General features: G+C 50.1%; 1 protein-coding gene across 1 annotated transcript in view; it reads left to right on the top strand.

Moving 5' to 3' along the window:
• The window catches only part of DUSP5 (dual specificity phosphatase 5), a 12,788-nt gene extending 290 nt beyond the window's left edge, over window positions 1–12,498 (top strand). The window contains exons 2-5 of the mRNA XM_029920343.1: window positions 1–192; window positions 4,953–5,101; window positions 8,051–8,270; window positions 10,993–12,498. Of these exons, the coding sequence (XP_029776203.1) occupies window positions 1–192; window positions 4,953–5,101; window positions 8,051–8,270; window positions 10,993–11,393 (962 nt within the window). The 3' untranslated portion in view covers window positions 11,394–12,498. The remainder of the gene's footprint in view (window positions 193–4,952; window positions 5,102–8,050; window positions 8,271–10,992) is intronic.
• Window positions 12,499–15,733: the final 3,235 nt, after the last annotated feature.

The raw sequence follows: 15,733 nt of genomic DNA on the forward strand, positions 1-15,733 counted from the left end.
GCTACGTGCTGCCCGACGAGGCGGCGCGCGCGCGGCTGCTGCAGGAGGGCGGCGGCGGCGTGGCGGCCGTGGTCGTGCTCGACCAGGGCAGCCGCCACTGGCAGAAGCTGCGCGAGGAGAGCGCCGCGCGGGTCGTGCTCACCTCGCTGCTCGCCTGCCTGCCCGCCGGCCCGCGGGTCTACTTCCTCAAAGGTGAGCGCATCGGGGCCGCCGATTCCCTGTCACCAACCACCGATCTCCCACCCCCCACCCCGCCCGCACACCCGACCACCTACCGCGCCAGGGAGAGCCCGCGGCTCTGGGGTCCCCTCCTAGTGCGGGTCGCCCTCTTCGACCCCGGATCCCGTAGTCTCCACTTGCCGGAGCCTGCACCCTGGGGCTTGACGTGCGCTCGGGAGGGCACCGCCAATGTCAGCGCTCAGAGCTTCCCCCTCCCCACTCGAGTTCCTCGAAAGTCCCGGCGGCAGGTCCGCCTGGGTGGGTGCGTTTGGTTACGCTGCTGGGGGCGCCCCTTCTCTGCGTCGGGGGCCGTCGTCTAGGTAGTGGCCCGGGTCCCCGCTTCCCGGCGCCGGCTTAACCGTTCGCGCTGGGGCATGGGCTCTGAGTCTTTGTGATAGACAGATCTGGCGGGATCAGCCTGTCGCGACCCCCCGGAGAGTGGCGCCGCGGTGTCCCCTTTCCTCCCGTCTGGAAAATGAACGTACGTTAGGCTGTCTTCACCGACCCCTCTTGCCTTTTTGACCCTAACGAGCCCCTCCCTTTCCTTTCCATTTTACTTTACTGCTTTTTATTGTTTTCCTCCGGCCTGCTCCCCTCCCAGACCTTTCTCTAGCTCAATTTGGAGCTGACAGCCTTCCCGCCCTTCTTTCCCCTTCCCTCCGTCTCTAGGAGAAAATCCCTCAGGGCTGGCCTGCTTTCTGCCAGGGGTGAGGGGCGCCTGGCAATTCAGCCAGGACTCAGGAGGGTTGTGGTGGAAGGGATTGTGTTGCCTTTATTTTGAGACATCCAGAAGCTGCCCCATCAGTCAGCCCATTACACCTGCTGGAGAAAGGACTGAATTCCTGGTGGTGTGGTGGGTGACTGACTCTCAACCTACAGAGCATTGATCCTTGGGCCAATTCCTATGACTTTTCCTGCCTTGTCTTTGAGTCCTTTGTAACCTCAAATGTATGGACGACCTAGTCCACAGTGCACTGAGGAGAGTTCAGCCCAAGCTGTGCCCCAAGGTCCTGCCAACCCTTTGCAGACACCTTGAGATACAACAGTGATGTGGTTCAGAACTCGGGTGCAGTGATTGCAGAGTGAGCCTTGTTTTAAAACCATGCAAGTTGTGGAATTTCACACAGTCCAGGCCAGGAGATCACATGGGCAGCCCCCACCTCTATTAGCAGCTCCTGTAGACTGTCCCTTGTTGATTCCTCTTAGGGAGATGACAGGCAGAAGATGCTGGTCTTCCTTGTCCACCGGTGTCTCGGATGGAGGGATGCCCTCCAAGCTCCGCAGAAGTTTCGCACTTAGCCCCGCATTTCTTTCTCTTCCTGATGTGGTTTTTGTCTCCTGTTCTTAGCAATGAATACAGGAAAAGCTACCGCCTCCCCAAGTAGCATGAAAGATATGTTCCAGGAAGCCCCCTTCTGGTCCTACCTCTGCTCCCCACACCCTCTCTTGGGGGCGGGGGGAGCACACTGACAGTTTAGAAGTTACTGCCACAGGAAGTAAGCAGCTCTGTAGACCCACATCTCTGGAAAATTCATGTTGAAAAAAATTTTTTTAATGAAAGTAACATACACAAGTAAAAAAATCTTAAAGCACAAAGGCTCTACACTAAAAAGTGAGTTTTCTGCACACCGTAGAACCTACTTCCACTCTCCAGAGACAGCCACCCACTCTTTCTCATGTTCATCTTTAGACAAGTTAATTTGCCACGAGTATCTTTAAAAAATAGCATGGTTTTGTATATTTCCTACTCATGCCTCCTTCACCTAACTAGAGCCTGGGAGAGTTGTCCATATCAGAGCATACATGTCCACTTTACTTTTTTTTTTTTTAATGTTTTTATTTTTGAGAGACGAGCACCAGTGGGAGAAGGGAAGAGAGAGAGAGAGAGAGAGAGAGAGAGAGAGCGCGAGTCAGAAGCAGGCTCCAGGCTCTAAGCTGTCAGCACAGAGCCAGACATGGGGCTCCAACCCAGGAACCACGAGATCATGACCTGAGCCATCGGGCACTTAACCAACTGAGCCACCCAAAGGCCCTCATTTTACTTTTTAAACAAGTCCCCTGGTGGCAGCTGGCCAATTGCCTGCAGCCTCCCTGTTTGCGGCAGTGTGCTAGAGCAGATCTTTGTCCAGATGCTTTGAGTGTGCACTATTTTTCAGTAAAATTCTGAGAATTGCCAGGTTGATATTGTGTGTGTTTTAACTTTCAGTATAAGTTGTTTGATACCTACCTTTGTCACATGACTAAAGTTTTAAGTTGTTACCAAAGATAATTTTTATTTCTTCATCTAAATCATGTCCAGATATAAATTCAGGTTGTATTTTTATTTAATTTTTAAAGTTTCTTTATTTTGAGAGAGAGAGAGAGAGACAGAGCACACAAGCGGGGGAACAGCAGAGAGAGATGGGGAGAGAGAGAATCCCAAACAGTCCCCGTGCTGTCAGCGCAGAGTTGGTTGTGGGTTTCGAACTCACAAACTGAGATCATGACCTGAACCAAACTCAAGACCCAGACACTCAACTGACCGAGCCACCCAGGTACCCCTGAATTCAGGTTTTAACCTAGTGGCATTTCAGATCCTGGGAGCAATGCCTTTTACATTTCCCTGAATCCTCCTCCCCTCACCCCCACCAAACCCCCACTAAAATGAAGTGATGACCTAATGGCATTGTCAGCGTGTATTTATATGCAGTATCCATGCACCTTCTCTGCTCCCCTGGTAATGCAGTGGTGATCAAAAGCAGAATCACTCTGAAGAGGGTTGAAGCAGCCAAAAGAATCGCCTCGGCTCTCTTGCAACTCAAGTGAGGCACCAGAGAAGAATGTTCTGTCCCTCCATGCCTCGGAAAGGAGTGGGTGAAAGACGGAGACCGTCTAATCTGAAGGACTCCTGACCCCAGCTTGAGGAGACAGGACCCTACTTATCTGGCCCTCAGAGCTTCCCAGAGAGTCTGTGCTGCCCACTGTGTTTTGTCAGCGGGCAGGCGGGACCCAGCCCACACCCTGACCTCCTGTCTGTCCTCACAGCCAGCTCCTGAGTGTGCTATTTAAAGACCAGCGATGGGTGGCTGAAGGCTTGCTTCTCTTTCCCAAGCCTCATTCTTGGGAAAGCTTGGGAAGGCCTCGGTCACTCTTATTCCAGATTCCTGTTCCATTACCACTCAAGTTTGTCTCCTGGAACCCCAAATGTTGAAAGCCCAGGCCCAGGAAGTGATTTACTAACTAGGGACATCTTCCAATGAAGCTGTATGTCCGAGTAAGTCTGACATTCTCTGTGCCTCCTAGGAGAGAAAGGGTCTAGGAACTTTGGGGCCAGGAGGAGGGGGGAAACTAAGCCACAGACACCGCCACCTCCCACCTCCATTACCCTCTGCTGTGGTCTCTTGTCTGACTGACCAAGAGGACCAGAAGCTCATCGGGGGAGACCCAATGGGCTTTTTGCTTAAGTGACCACAGAGGAGATTTGAGTGTGCGCACTGGGGGCGGGGGCAGTTCCAGCAAGCTGGGAGGAAGCAGTCATGGCAAGATGACTCATTCTAGGAATTGGCTGCAGCTTCTGGGAGGGAGCTGGAGCCGGCCATGGTATCCATTAACCCTTTGTCTACTACAGGGGTCAAAACCACCACGTCCTTCATGGTGGGGCTGTAATAACACCAACAGACAGAAGAAAGAGGAGACTTTGTAGAAAATACATGGCCTCACAATGCGTATTTCATTGATGATTTGACCCCAAGTGAATTTTCTGGGTCAGAAAAAAACTAGAGGCTTTTGGAAGTGCGTTAAGTCCTCCTGGATTGGGAGCAAGCAAGCGTGTCCCCAAGTGAAGCTGGCCTGTTCATTCTGAGACCAGGTTTTCATTGGTTCTTTCCCACGGAGTGCTGGGCCCGAGACTTCTTTATACACCCACGGCTCTGTGACGCGGTCACAGCATAGGTTTTACCTTAAGTGACCCATCTGGAGAAGTTTATCATTTGAGGACATGTAGGAGAGAAAAATCAGGGAGGGGAGGTGGTCTTGAAGGGGACAGAGATAGTTCTTACTTACTGGGACTGAGAATTAAATTCCAAAGGCCTCACGTCTCCAGTTTGGTTTGGAAGTTAATTAACTAGATTTATTACTCAAATTTGGACCTAGAGAGAGGATTGTCAGCAGTGTTCTGAGCACCTTGGGAGTGCGAAAGGGCAGGGCTGTGTTATTGCACTGAGTTTAAACCTCATATTGGCCCCTGTTCCCTTCTGAATAGAGGGGGTTCGTCTATAATCCAGTTCAGAGCTAATGGGCTAGGGATGAAGCCAACCAATTTAGGAGTCTCTTCTTGCAAATGAATGAAATTCTGCATAATCACACTGGCATTTTAGACAAACAAGTGAAAATCGCTTTTGTTTTCTGGAGGGATTTGGTTAATATTTGCCAGATGTCAGATATATTTCCTTTCACAGCTTAAGCTGCTTCTGATAGACACAAAAAGTTAATCATTGCCTCTCTGAACTATAGCTTTTTAGAAGAGAGAGGGGGAAAGTGTGTGTGTGTGTGTGTGTGTGTGTGTGTGTGTGTACATAAGGCCCATTTCTATTCCAAAGCTATCCATTGGCTTGGTTCAATTTTTTTATAAGACCAGAATCTGTGTTAGTTTAATATTCTTGACTCTTCCACACTCAGGGTATTGATTAATTCAGGGCATTTTCTGAAAGCCTAAGATGCTGAACACCTCTTCTCCTTTTTTCTTTTCCTTGCAGGAGGATATGACACTTTCTACTCGGAATATCCTGAGTGTTGCGTGGATGTCCAACCCATTTCACAAGAGAAGGTTGAGCCCGAGAAAGCCCTCGTGAGCCAGTGTGGGAAGCCAGGGCTGAGCATCAGCTACAGGCCAGCTTATGACCAGGTATGTGTTGAGGCGCCGACCTCCGTCCCTTCCTCAGCACCCTGGCTCTCTCCCTCCCTTCCCCGCTCACCAGCCCTGGTTCGTTCTTTTGTGGATCAGGGTTTTTGGCAGAGCCCTTGAGCTTCAGAGAGCTGTTCCTTGCCAACTTGTGTCTCCATCCAAGAGTAAATGGGCTTCTTTCCAGCAAACACGCTGACGAGGGCAAACGAGCCACAGGACGCTTGACAGCTTCTGGAGAAAAGGGGAAGTGAAAGATACATTATTATTAGCTGGCCTAGGAAGTGAAGAGAAGCTTCAAAATATCGGTTTAGGTTTCCCTGAAGGTGTCTCAGAGCTGAGTTTCAGGCTTCCTGTGTTGTAATTGTTCACACTCTGCAGTTTCTACACACCAGCCCTGGACCCGTCAAAGTGTGTGCGTCTTCTTGTTATTTTTACCGAAACGGGGCTGAAGGAGAGGTTGGGGGAGGGTCATGGAGAAGCCACCGTTTGCATGGCTAAGCATTCTCTAAGGGTTTCTGGTGATTCCAATTCCATAAATTCAGAAACCAGAGCAGATCAAGAGATACGATAGAGGACTTCACGCTCCTACAAATGTGTGGGGTTTTTTCCTTCAAAGAATTAATACCTTCTGACAACTCATTAAAAGATGGAAATGTGGAAGGCTCAGTCAGAGGTCACCTACAATGCTGGAGGATGAGCAAAAGGCGGGCAAGGACCCAAATCTGGCAGAAACCAGAGAACAAAGCCCACCTTCCCATTTTACAGAGGGGAAAACACTTGTCTCACCACTCGTGTGTTGGTCTATCTGCAGAAAATCCTGGCAACAGTAGGCCCAGACCTCTTCCCTTCTCTCAACTCTGGTTCTTTTTGAGACCTTGTTCTGTTTTCTACAAGCCTTCTTTTAGAAAGGGGCCATCCTAGGCACATGACCTGGTAAGAGGAGGTTCTCAAGGTTTTCCCACAAAATAAGAATATTTCCAGATCATAAGAATATATCCAGGTCATAAAAAAGAAGACATCTTAGTGTTGTCTAAAATGCTAGCTGCCTCGCGTGAGCAGGGCTCTGCCTCTGGGAATAAACTTCCCAGTAATGCCAAGTGACTTTTCTTGAATGGGATCCTGGGTCAGGAAGCCTGTTAGCTTGGCATGGTGCCAGGGTTATTATTTTGTTTTCCTTTATTGAAAATATGGTACATGATGAGCCCTTAGCTTTCAAGCCATGGGCATGTGGCTTAGCTGGATTTCTATTTTTGTTTGTTTGGGTGGTGTTTTCCCCTCACTTCTCAGAAAGTGAAAGAGAAACAAGAATTGGCAGGATGTCGTGAAAGCACAACAGACCTTTGGCCAAGAGGACTGGGGAGGCCCTGGTGTGTCTCCAAGGTTCCTCTGGGGAACCCCCTGGTGTTATTTCTTAGAAGCGCTTCTGCATTGAGAGATGCCAAGCCAAGGCCATGTTAACCTTGGGGTTTCTTCCTCTTGAGTCTAAACAGAATTCAGAGAAACAAAGAAATGTGGTGTCAGGAGTGTGTTTGTCTAGGCTTTGTACGTAACTGGATGAGACTCCAGGCCTGGTTTGTCTGTTTTCCAGGCACTAAAGGGAGAGAGCGAGAGAGAGAGAGAGAGAGAGAGATAGAGAGAGAGAGAGAGAGATCTATGTAGGTGCATCTAAAGCATTAAGTCCAGGGCCTAGCTCTTGTAGGTGCTAGTAAAAAAAACAAACAAACAAAAAACAAAATAAAACAAAACAAACTGGTTGTTACTTTTACTGTCTTTTGTAAAATCCTCCACTTTCTTCCGAGTGACCAACCTGACCTTTGCTCAAACACTTGATTTCTCTGGGAAGAAAAAGCACATACAGCATGCCGGGCGGATAATTTGAGAATTACCTTCTGCTGGCCCTCTTCCTATGCTCCTTTCCCCACTGCGGGTCTGGCCCGGTTTCTATTCTACTTTATTCCAGGACAGGAAATGGAAACACAGGAAGCGGATGGATGATATGGGAAAGGCTTCCAAAGACACAGCCACTGTCCCCCGCCAAGCCCAGTGTTTCCCTCTAAATCTCTGGGGGCTCCCATTGTTTCAGTTATGACCAGCTTGTCTTGCCACCCTGGAGATTCTGAGACTGCCAGAGCCTGACCAGCTAGCTGTTCCTTTTACCTTTGCCTCAGGGTAGATGGTCTCTGGTACTAATTGAGATCCTCCCTTAACTGGAAACCTGGTGTGTGGGAGGCCTTCCAAAAGGGTGATGATGTAAGCATCTTTCACAAAAACCCTCAGCCCTACCTGACAAAGATCGGGTGTGGGAGAACCCCTCTGCCTGTGGCTTAACAGCTTTTCTTTAAGCATCCTGGGTAAACAGTGGTTGTTTCTACTTCCAAGAAGCATCCTTTTTGGGGGCACATTTTAACATTGCTAAAACCACATGCATCTTTGGATCAGCATCCCAGGTTTGATGAAATACCCTATAAGATATCAGGACTGTAAAATGGGGTTCTCATCTTGTTGAGTTTTATCTGCTTTATTGAGAAAACAACAACAACAGAGCTTGCCCCAAGGTTAAAAGGCTTGCCCTGATGCTGTCAGGGCAGCCAGAACTTGAACATGAGTCTTTCAGTTCTTCCCATTACACACAGCTTCTCATCCCCGTGAGCACAGGAAAGCTGCTAGCATTTCCGACCTCCTCAACATGTGTAAGAAAACGAAAATCTTGACTGTGTGGGCTGTGCCGTCAGTGAGTCACAAGGTAGCAATGTAGGGTAGAGAGGGTGCCAAGATGGTGGCTCCACCCACACTCCTGGTGTGGTGTCCCCTGGCCCTGAACTCTCTACCTGGAAACCAGAAAGGGGACCTCCCACTGTCCAACAAGTAGGTCAGGCTTGTTTTTTTTCCTCTCCTAAAATGAGCAAGCTAACCCGATGTTCCCTGGCTGTCCTCTGCCCCTGCCTCCAGGGCGGCCCAGTGGAGATCCTCCCCTTCCTCTACCTTGGAAGTGCCTACCATGCATCCAAGCGCGAGCTCCTCGCCAACCTGCACATCACGGCCCTGCTGAATGTCTCACGGCGGATTTCCGAGTCCTGCACAACCCACCTACACTACAAATGGATCCCCGTGGAAGACAGCCACACAGCTGACATTAGCTCCCACTTTCAAGAAGCAATAGACTTCATTGGTAGGTCCAGTCCTTCTGCCGTCTGCGTTGCCTAGGGGCACCTGTTCTCGTTCTGTTGTACGGATGGAGGCTCCCCTGGCCAAGAAGAAAAACCAGCATCTTGTTTGTCTGTGCAGCCACCAGGAGTGGAGCCAGCAAGGGATGCAGCCACCAGAGATGCAGAGGGGAGGATTCCAGTCGCTAGTCATAGGAGCCTTCATTTGCAAGATAAATGAATTAATATCACTTTATGGCAATACTCACGGCCGCTCACTCTTGTTATTTCTTCAAGCTGGGCAGGAAGCGGTGTGTCCGTGCGTAATGCCCCACGCCAGGGAAGCGAGGGAGGGAAAGAGCCCTCCTAACTGTGCTCCTACGTAGGCTGGGGTATTTTTAAAAAGCAAACAGAAGGATTGAGAGAGCACTGCTTACACACCAAGCCCCAAGGGCCCTGGCAACTTTTCATGGTTTTTGGCAGACTGCTTTAGGGGCAATTTGTTTTGCATTTTCAGCTAATTTTGGATCAAAGATAGCATCTGATCAAGCTACATGCTTGGTGCACAGAAAAGTTGGCATCTTTTGTACATTGTGTTAGGCAGTTTTCGTTTCCTCCCCTGAGCAGCCCTTGCAGGCCTCTGACCCCTCTGCCCGCCCCCCAAAGCCCCTGGGTCTCCACCCCTTCAGCAGAGCCTTGACTGTTCTCTCATTCAACATCTTTTCTTTCCCCCATCCCTCTCCCTCTGCTGCAAGGCTGACTTGTTTCTGTCTCAGACTTGCAAACCCCACTCCCCAACCTTGTAGCCTTGCCTTCTTACCCTTGAACATGCCTAGCTGTTGAAGCTGAGGTGTGATTTTCCTTATCTTGTTTTGAGGGCTTTTGGAGAGGGAAAGGCAGGTGTTGGCCACAGCAATAACTTGCTTAGTGCAGGTAGCAATTAAAGGGCTCCCCGCTTCGGCTACCTGGTGGGCCCTGGGCTCATCACATATGGCTCCTCCTCTACAGGAAACCCACTGGAAAACTCACCAGAGACAAAAAACTGAGCATGTCCTGGTCCCCTGAGCCACTGGGCTGAGAGGATTCCTTTAGATCTCTGAGAGGCTGCCCAAATGATGGGTTCCGAGGGGGAAACCTTTGACTTTGTCTCCCTGACCCTGGGAATGCTTTGCCCTTCTCTGCCTGTTATTTAATTACCTAGATAACTACACTCGGTGAGGTCATGAAACCCGCCCCCATCCATTTCTCAGAAGCCTCCTTCCTCATCCTGTGCATTGTGTACATAACCACACAAACCCCCAGAGTTTTAAAAGCACAGGATGCTTTTCTCCAGACTTCTTGCCCTGCTGGTAAAAGGCGGGACTGAGGCCATACCCTGTGTTAACTTCCTTCCCAGGGGAGGGCCACATGGAAGACCAGCCCTGAGGGGTCGAGCGGAAGCAACACACTCTAGGCCCTTTGCTTTCTTGGATGTACTGCTGGTCAGTTAAAAGCTAGTCTACAAGGAGCAAAGGAAAATCAGGTGTCACGACTCTGCAATCCTAGGCATTGGGGTCCCCTTTGAACTAATTTACAGGGACTTTATTTCTTTCGAGTCAGACTAAATTGGGGGTACCTCCAATGAGCTACACTGAGCGTGTCCTTGGGGATTTTCCTTCTGCTGAGGAATCTACATGGTCCCTCCCTGCCTCCCCTCCAACTTGATCTTTTAGATCTTGCAGCTTCATTTACAGACTTCTGCAACTCGAGGAGGGCGGTGGGTAAGGGAGCTGACTTTATTTGCCCTTCAAAACCTTCAGTGTTTTTGTGTGCCGTGGGCTCACATAGTGTCAGGTACATCAAACTTCCTGGGTCATAATATTATAATTGTTTCCTCATTAGCAAGAGAGAGAATTGGAATGACTGTTTTTTGTGGTTTTTTAATTGATGTGTGTATGTGTGTAACCTTTGGCCCCTCATTTTTAACTATTGTGATTCTTGGGGGAGAGAAGTAGAACAGGAAAGGAGGGTGCCCCCTAGTCATATGGAGCTAAAAGGATGCTAACTGATGGTGGTAGCTATATAGCAGTGACTTCTATTGTTATGCAAGATGGAATTTGCATAAGCCATTTATGTCCTCTGGTCTAAGAAGCGTCACTTAGCCAGGGCTGTAATTAGTGGCCGTGCAGCATTTATTGCACGTTTGGTGGTGGGAACCCTGGGAGCTGAGTGAAGCATCCCGCCCTGGCACAGCCAGACAGGGAGCCCAGGGAGGCTCACAGGCCTCTAGGCTCTGGCAGGAGGGTGCTACTGGGTCATCACCACGAGAATCAGATTCTGAGAGGCAGGGATCCCTTTTCCGAGTGGGACCCTCTCTAGGAAAATGCGCCTACCCAATAACTTTGCATGCAAAGTCGAGGATTTTCCAACACCCCCTTGAAACCCAAGTTAAGATGGTGTCTCCAGGAAGGGAGGCTAGACTTCGAGAGTCCAGGTCTGGCACGCTCGAGGGCGGAATCTATGCAGAGATCCTGGAGAACAAGGAGGCACCTCTCAGGATTAGAAAGGTCCTAAGTGGGGCTAGACCTTGGCGGGACCCCGAAAGTTCTGTCCTGACCAGTGGGCATTAATGAGCGTGTAGGAGCCTCAGCTGTCGAACAGGCATGACGTTTTGATAATTAGGTCACTTCTATGTTTAATTCTTGTATCTTGGCGTTGCCTTTTGGGTTCCAGTCCCAGCTCATCCTCCCCATCTTTTCTTCCTTCCAGACTGTGTCAGGGAAAAGGGAGGCAAGGTCCTGGTCCACTGCGAGGCCGGTATCTCCCGTTCGCCCACCATCTGCATGGCTTACCTCATGAAGGCCAAGCAGTTCCGCCTGAAGGATGCCTTCGATTACATCAAGCAGCGGAGGAGCGTGGTCTCGCCCAACTTCGGCTTCATGGGCCAGCTCCTGCAGTATGAGTCTGAGATCCTGCCTTCCACGCCACAGGCCCCCTCCTGCCAAGGGGAGGCAGCCAGCTCCTCCTTCATAGCCCATTTGCAGACAATGAGCCCTGATGTGCAAGGTTCCTACTGCACATTCCCTACCTCGGTGCTGGCCCCTGTGCCCACCCACTCGACAGTCTCAGAGCTCAGTAGGAGCCCTGTGGCCACAGCCACATCCTGCTAAAACCGGGATGGGGGATCCAGCCCGGTCCCAAGAACAACTGTGATTCTGCTTTTTAAACTCGTGGACATTTCATACCTGTGCAATACTGAAGACCTCGCTCCGTCCCGCTTCCCCAGTGGGACCATGAGCACCAGGCTTGCAAAGGAACTTTACACTGACACCGGGGATAGGTTTTCGGGACCGAAGGAAGGCCAAGCCATCACGAGAGCACAGCGCGTGCCAACTACTGCACTTCCAGCCCCGTGCCCTCTCAGGACCGCCCCATCCCTGCACCTCCAAGTTTGCCTTCTCATTTCAAGCGCAAGGCAATAAATCCCTGCAGCAGCATGGGAGAAAGCAGTTGCTTGCCCGGGAGAAAAGGCAGTTACAAATCCCAATTCGTTTCGAAGGAAGCACAATTTCCACTTACTTTTTTTAACTTCGGCAGTCTCGGTATCTGTCTCTGTTGCTTCAGGGCATAAGCTGATCACCACCCAGTCAGGAAAGTAATTCTACAGGGTTTGGAGGGACACGATTTGAACCCTCACGTGTTTTTGAGTCTCCCTCTTGGGTCCGACTGAGACAGGCGGCTGAAGCAGGGAGACGCTGACCTATGTGGGTGTCCTCTCCGCCGGAGGTTCTTCCCTGACTTCGGACTTCGCATGATTCTTACTCATACTTGAACCTCTCTCCTTACACCTCTCCTCAGAGCCTCTCTTCTTCAGACCTTTAGACCAAAAATCACCCCTTCCAGGTGGTAGCGGTGGGTGCCAGGAGAAACAGGGCACCCGCTGTGTGGGTCAGTGGCATTGAAATGGTCGTTACCCCAGTTTGCTGTCCTTAATGTGCGCCTGTCTCGTCTCCTGTGACACACGTCTTCATCCCTGCCCCTGGGGGTTGTCTTCAAGCCATGGACCTCTGGGGTTTGTGGATTTCGTAATGTGGTACTTCTATTTTGTCCATAGGTTCTTTCTCCAGGGGAAAAGGCAATAATTTCCTAAAATCCATGTGAATGTGAAGAAAAGCAGTATGTTACTGGCTGTCATTGTCGTTGTTGTGTTGTTGTTGTTTTTTTATAGTGCAAAATAAAAAGAGTAAAAAGAAAAAAAAAACCACTTGTCCATGTTGGTGAGTTGGGGTAAGGTAGGAATACATTTAGGAGGGGATCCAGCCTCTTTCACTGGATGCAAATGAACTCTATTTCCAAGTGAGCACTAGGGCGAAGGTGGTGGGTGTGAGGCTGTGCGTTCAGCTCCTGAGCAGTGATCGTAACAATACAGAATATTACCTTCCCACTGAGCAGCTTCCCTGAGCTCACTTGCAAGTCCTTAGGTGAAGGCCACATGGAGAAGAGGTCAGAGCATTCATCCACTCAAGGTTCTTCACTCCCGTGAGTCCAGGCAAAGACTTCGCCTTGAACCTCAGACACTTCATCAATGAAATGAATGAACTGAGCTAGATGATCCTGGATGTCCCTTGAAGCTCAGGGCCCTTGCTTGCAGCAAACCTGAGTGCCAAGCTTGTCAGCCTCCTAGTGCCTGGCACATGGCGGACACTCCACAAAGGATGGAAAAATGGCCAAGTGATTTGGTGACTGTTCACCATAAGTGCCTACTCTCCTGCTTTTTTACCCTTGGAACTAAATCTTCCAGATAATTCCCTCAATGAGTAGGTTTACATCCAAGGTTGGATCCACTTGCCTACTGAGTTATTTCCTCTGTTGGTGGAGGAAGGAAGGAGCAATCCTGACTTCTTCCCACGCCTGAGTAGGCTTCTGCCCCAGCCTAATTCTTGGTGCCTGTTTCCTAGCCAGCCCCTGAGATAGGAATTCACCAGGAACCTGATGGGAATTCCAAACACACCCCTCAATTCTGGAGGGCGCTAAGGGGCCACCAGCTCCCTCCTCAGGCACCATGGCAACAAAGAGCAAGATGGCAGCCTAGCCCTGGGGTAGCCCAGCTCTTTCTAAACGTCTCAACTCAAAGGTTTGCTTGAGGCCTTGCTCTCCATAAGCCTTTCCTTTTTGAGACTCACCCTCCACAGATTCCTTGGCAAGTCCTCAGGTAGGAATGCCACTCAGACTAGGGAGGCTGCATTTCTTTCCTTTACCCCATGCCCCTCATCTGCATAATCCAAGCAGGGCTTCTGGAAAGAAAGAGTGAAGAACCTTGGACAGGGAAGGGGGGAGTCCTGGCTTCTAGCCCTCACTCCACCCCTAACACCAGCACTGTGGAGCTAATCTCTAATAATCTCGCTGGACCAAACTTGTCCAGGGCTTGGTGCCTGAGTTCCTTCCTGGGCTTCAAATCCCTGAGGTTCTGCTCAGCCTTGGGATGTGATCCAGAGGCCTGCCCATTGTGCAGGCCTGTCTAGGTGCTGGGGGGCTGATGGGTCTCACGCAAGGAGAGTGGGGGTTAGGAAGCTGGGTGCAGGCTGGGATGATGTGCTAAGCTGTGTCGAACTTGCTGACATTTGCTTTATTGCATTAAAGTTTTTCTCTGAAGGGTGAGTAAGTCCTCTAAATCAGACATATGAGGATTGCTCATAAACTAATGAGTCACTGGAGGGTAAGCCAAGTGGAGCCCCACAGCTGGGGATGGCTTTTGACTCTCACTCCCTTAATAATCTCATTAATTACACCTCCATTTGTGTCAAGACCAACTTCACACTTGTTTCCAGTGCCAGGTGGAGAATTAAAGCTCGTGGTGTCCAGTTCCTTCATCCCCAGATATTGAAGAAACACCCTCTTGATCTCTAGCAATGGTTCACGTAGAGACATGTCTGGGGGGACAGAGATGTTCGTTCTCCCCCTATTCTGTTTACCAGCTGGGTCTGTGGCTGAGCCTCCTGAGCTCCAGAGCTGGGCCTGATGGGGGGAAATGTATGGGCAGTCACACACTAGTGTGCCGGCAGAAGCCCTTTTTACCCACGGGTGTCCTTTGTGTGAGGACCCGGGGAAAATGCTGCCCAGGTCTCAATATCCTCAAAGGCTTTATCTCTCTGAATTGCTGGTGGTTTACTTCTAAACACCATGACCATCCTGTTTCCCTGCTTGCTTGGGTCACTAGGCAGCTCAGAACAAAATGTTTAGCTTATCTCTTGACAATTATACATTTGTCTACAGCGACTTTATGGAATGTATTCTGAGTATTGCATCCACCCTGTTTCCTGGAAATAAAAATTTCCCAACTTTTGGGGTGCCTGGGTGGCTCAGTGGGTTGAGCTTCCGACCTCAGCTCAGGTCATGATCAGTTTGTGAGTTCGAGCCCCACATCAGGCTCACTCCAGTCAGTGCAGAGTCCGCGTAGGCTCCTCTGTCCCCACCCCTTCTCTGCACTACCCCCACTCACTGTCTCTCACAAGTAAAAATTAAAAATTAAAATAAAAAATAAAATTTCCCAACTTTCGTTTACTTTCATTTTGACAGGGGCTCAAAAAACAAACAAACAAACAAAAGGAACCACTGAGTAGGAAAGATTAGACACGATGCATTTACAGAACGAGGTGGTGTGTTAATTAACACGCGTGGAGAGAAGCCTGGGCGTCTCCAGTGCCGCTACTGCCCATCTCCCGCTGAGGATTCATCCGCCCCACTGGGTTCCTCGACCTTTTCAGTAACCCTGCCAAGTTCTGTATTCTTTCTGGAATAAATCCCTGTCCCAGAAGCCAAGCCCAATAGCTAGGACCCTCGTTCCTTGTCTCTGCATCTCTGACACTGCCTTCCACTTGAACCCTGTATTCTGCGGCTGGTAACATTTTATGGGAATGGATGGGGACGGATTGCTGAAAGCCACAGTACAGCCCCTCCTGACCTCCTCACACCGGCTGTGAGCGATGTGACTCCGAGCTTAGATAACCATCACTGCTCCATCCACTGAACACTGAGCACCTGCTAGTACCTGGGATTCAGTGGAGGAGTGAGAGCCAAGAGGCCCCACCCTCGTGGAGTTTGCGAGTACTAATGACTTTCGCTGGACTTTCTGTCTCAGACTGGAGCTGGTGTCTGACGTCGGACCGACGTCTCCAGCCCCACACGATCGCCTTGCCCAGCTCCCCTCTTCTGGGCTCCAGCTTCATCTTCTCCCATCTGGTCCCAGCCTACTTCACACCCACGCTCCCTGGATATGGCAGCGGGTGCGCGGCTGTGTTGACCTGTGCTAATAACTGAGCCCTGCCTCAGTGCATCCCTTAGTTTCTCTTGTATTGTTTAATTTGTCTTGAACACCGCATGAGTCTTGGCCCCACCTTCACCCTCACTGGAGTAAAAAGAGTTTTTAAAATGAACAGATATTTAAATGTTTAAATATTGGGGTGCTTGGTGGTTTAGTCGGTTAAGCGTCTGACTCAATATGGCCCAGGCC

The sequence above is a fragment of the Suricata suricatta genome, chromosome 2 (genome assembly GCF_006229205.1).
Source record: "Suricata suricatta isolate VVHF042 chromosome 2, meerkat_22Aug2017_6uvM2_HiC, whole genome shotgun sequence".
NCBI classification, from domain to species: domain Eukaryota; kingdom Metazoa; phylum Chordata; class Mammalia; order Carnivora; family Herpestidae; genus Suricata; species Suricata suricatta.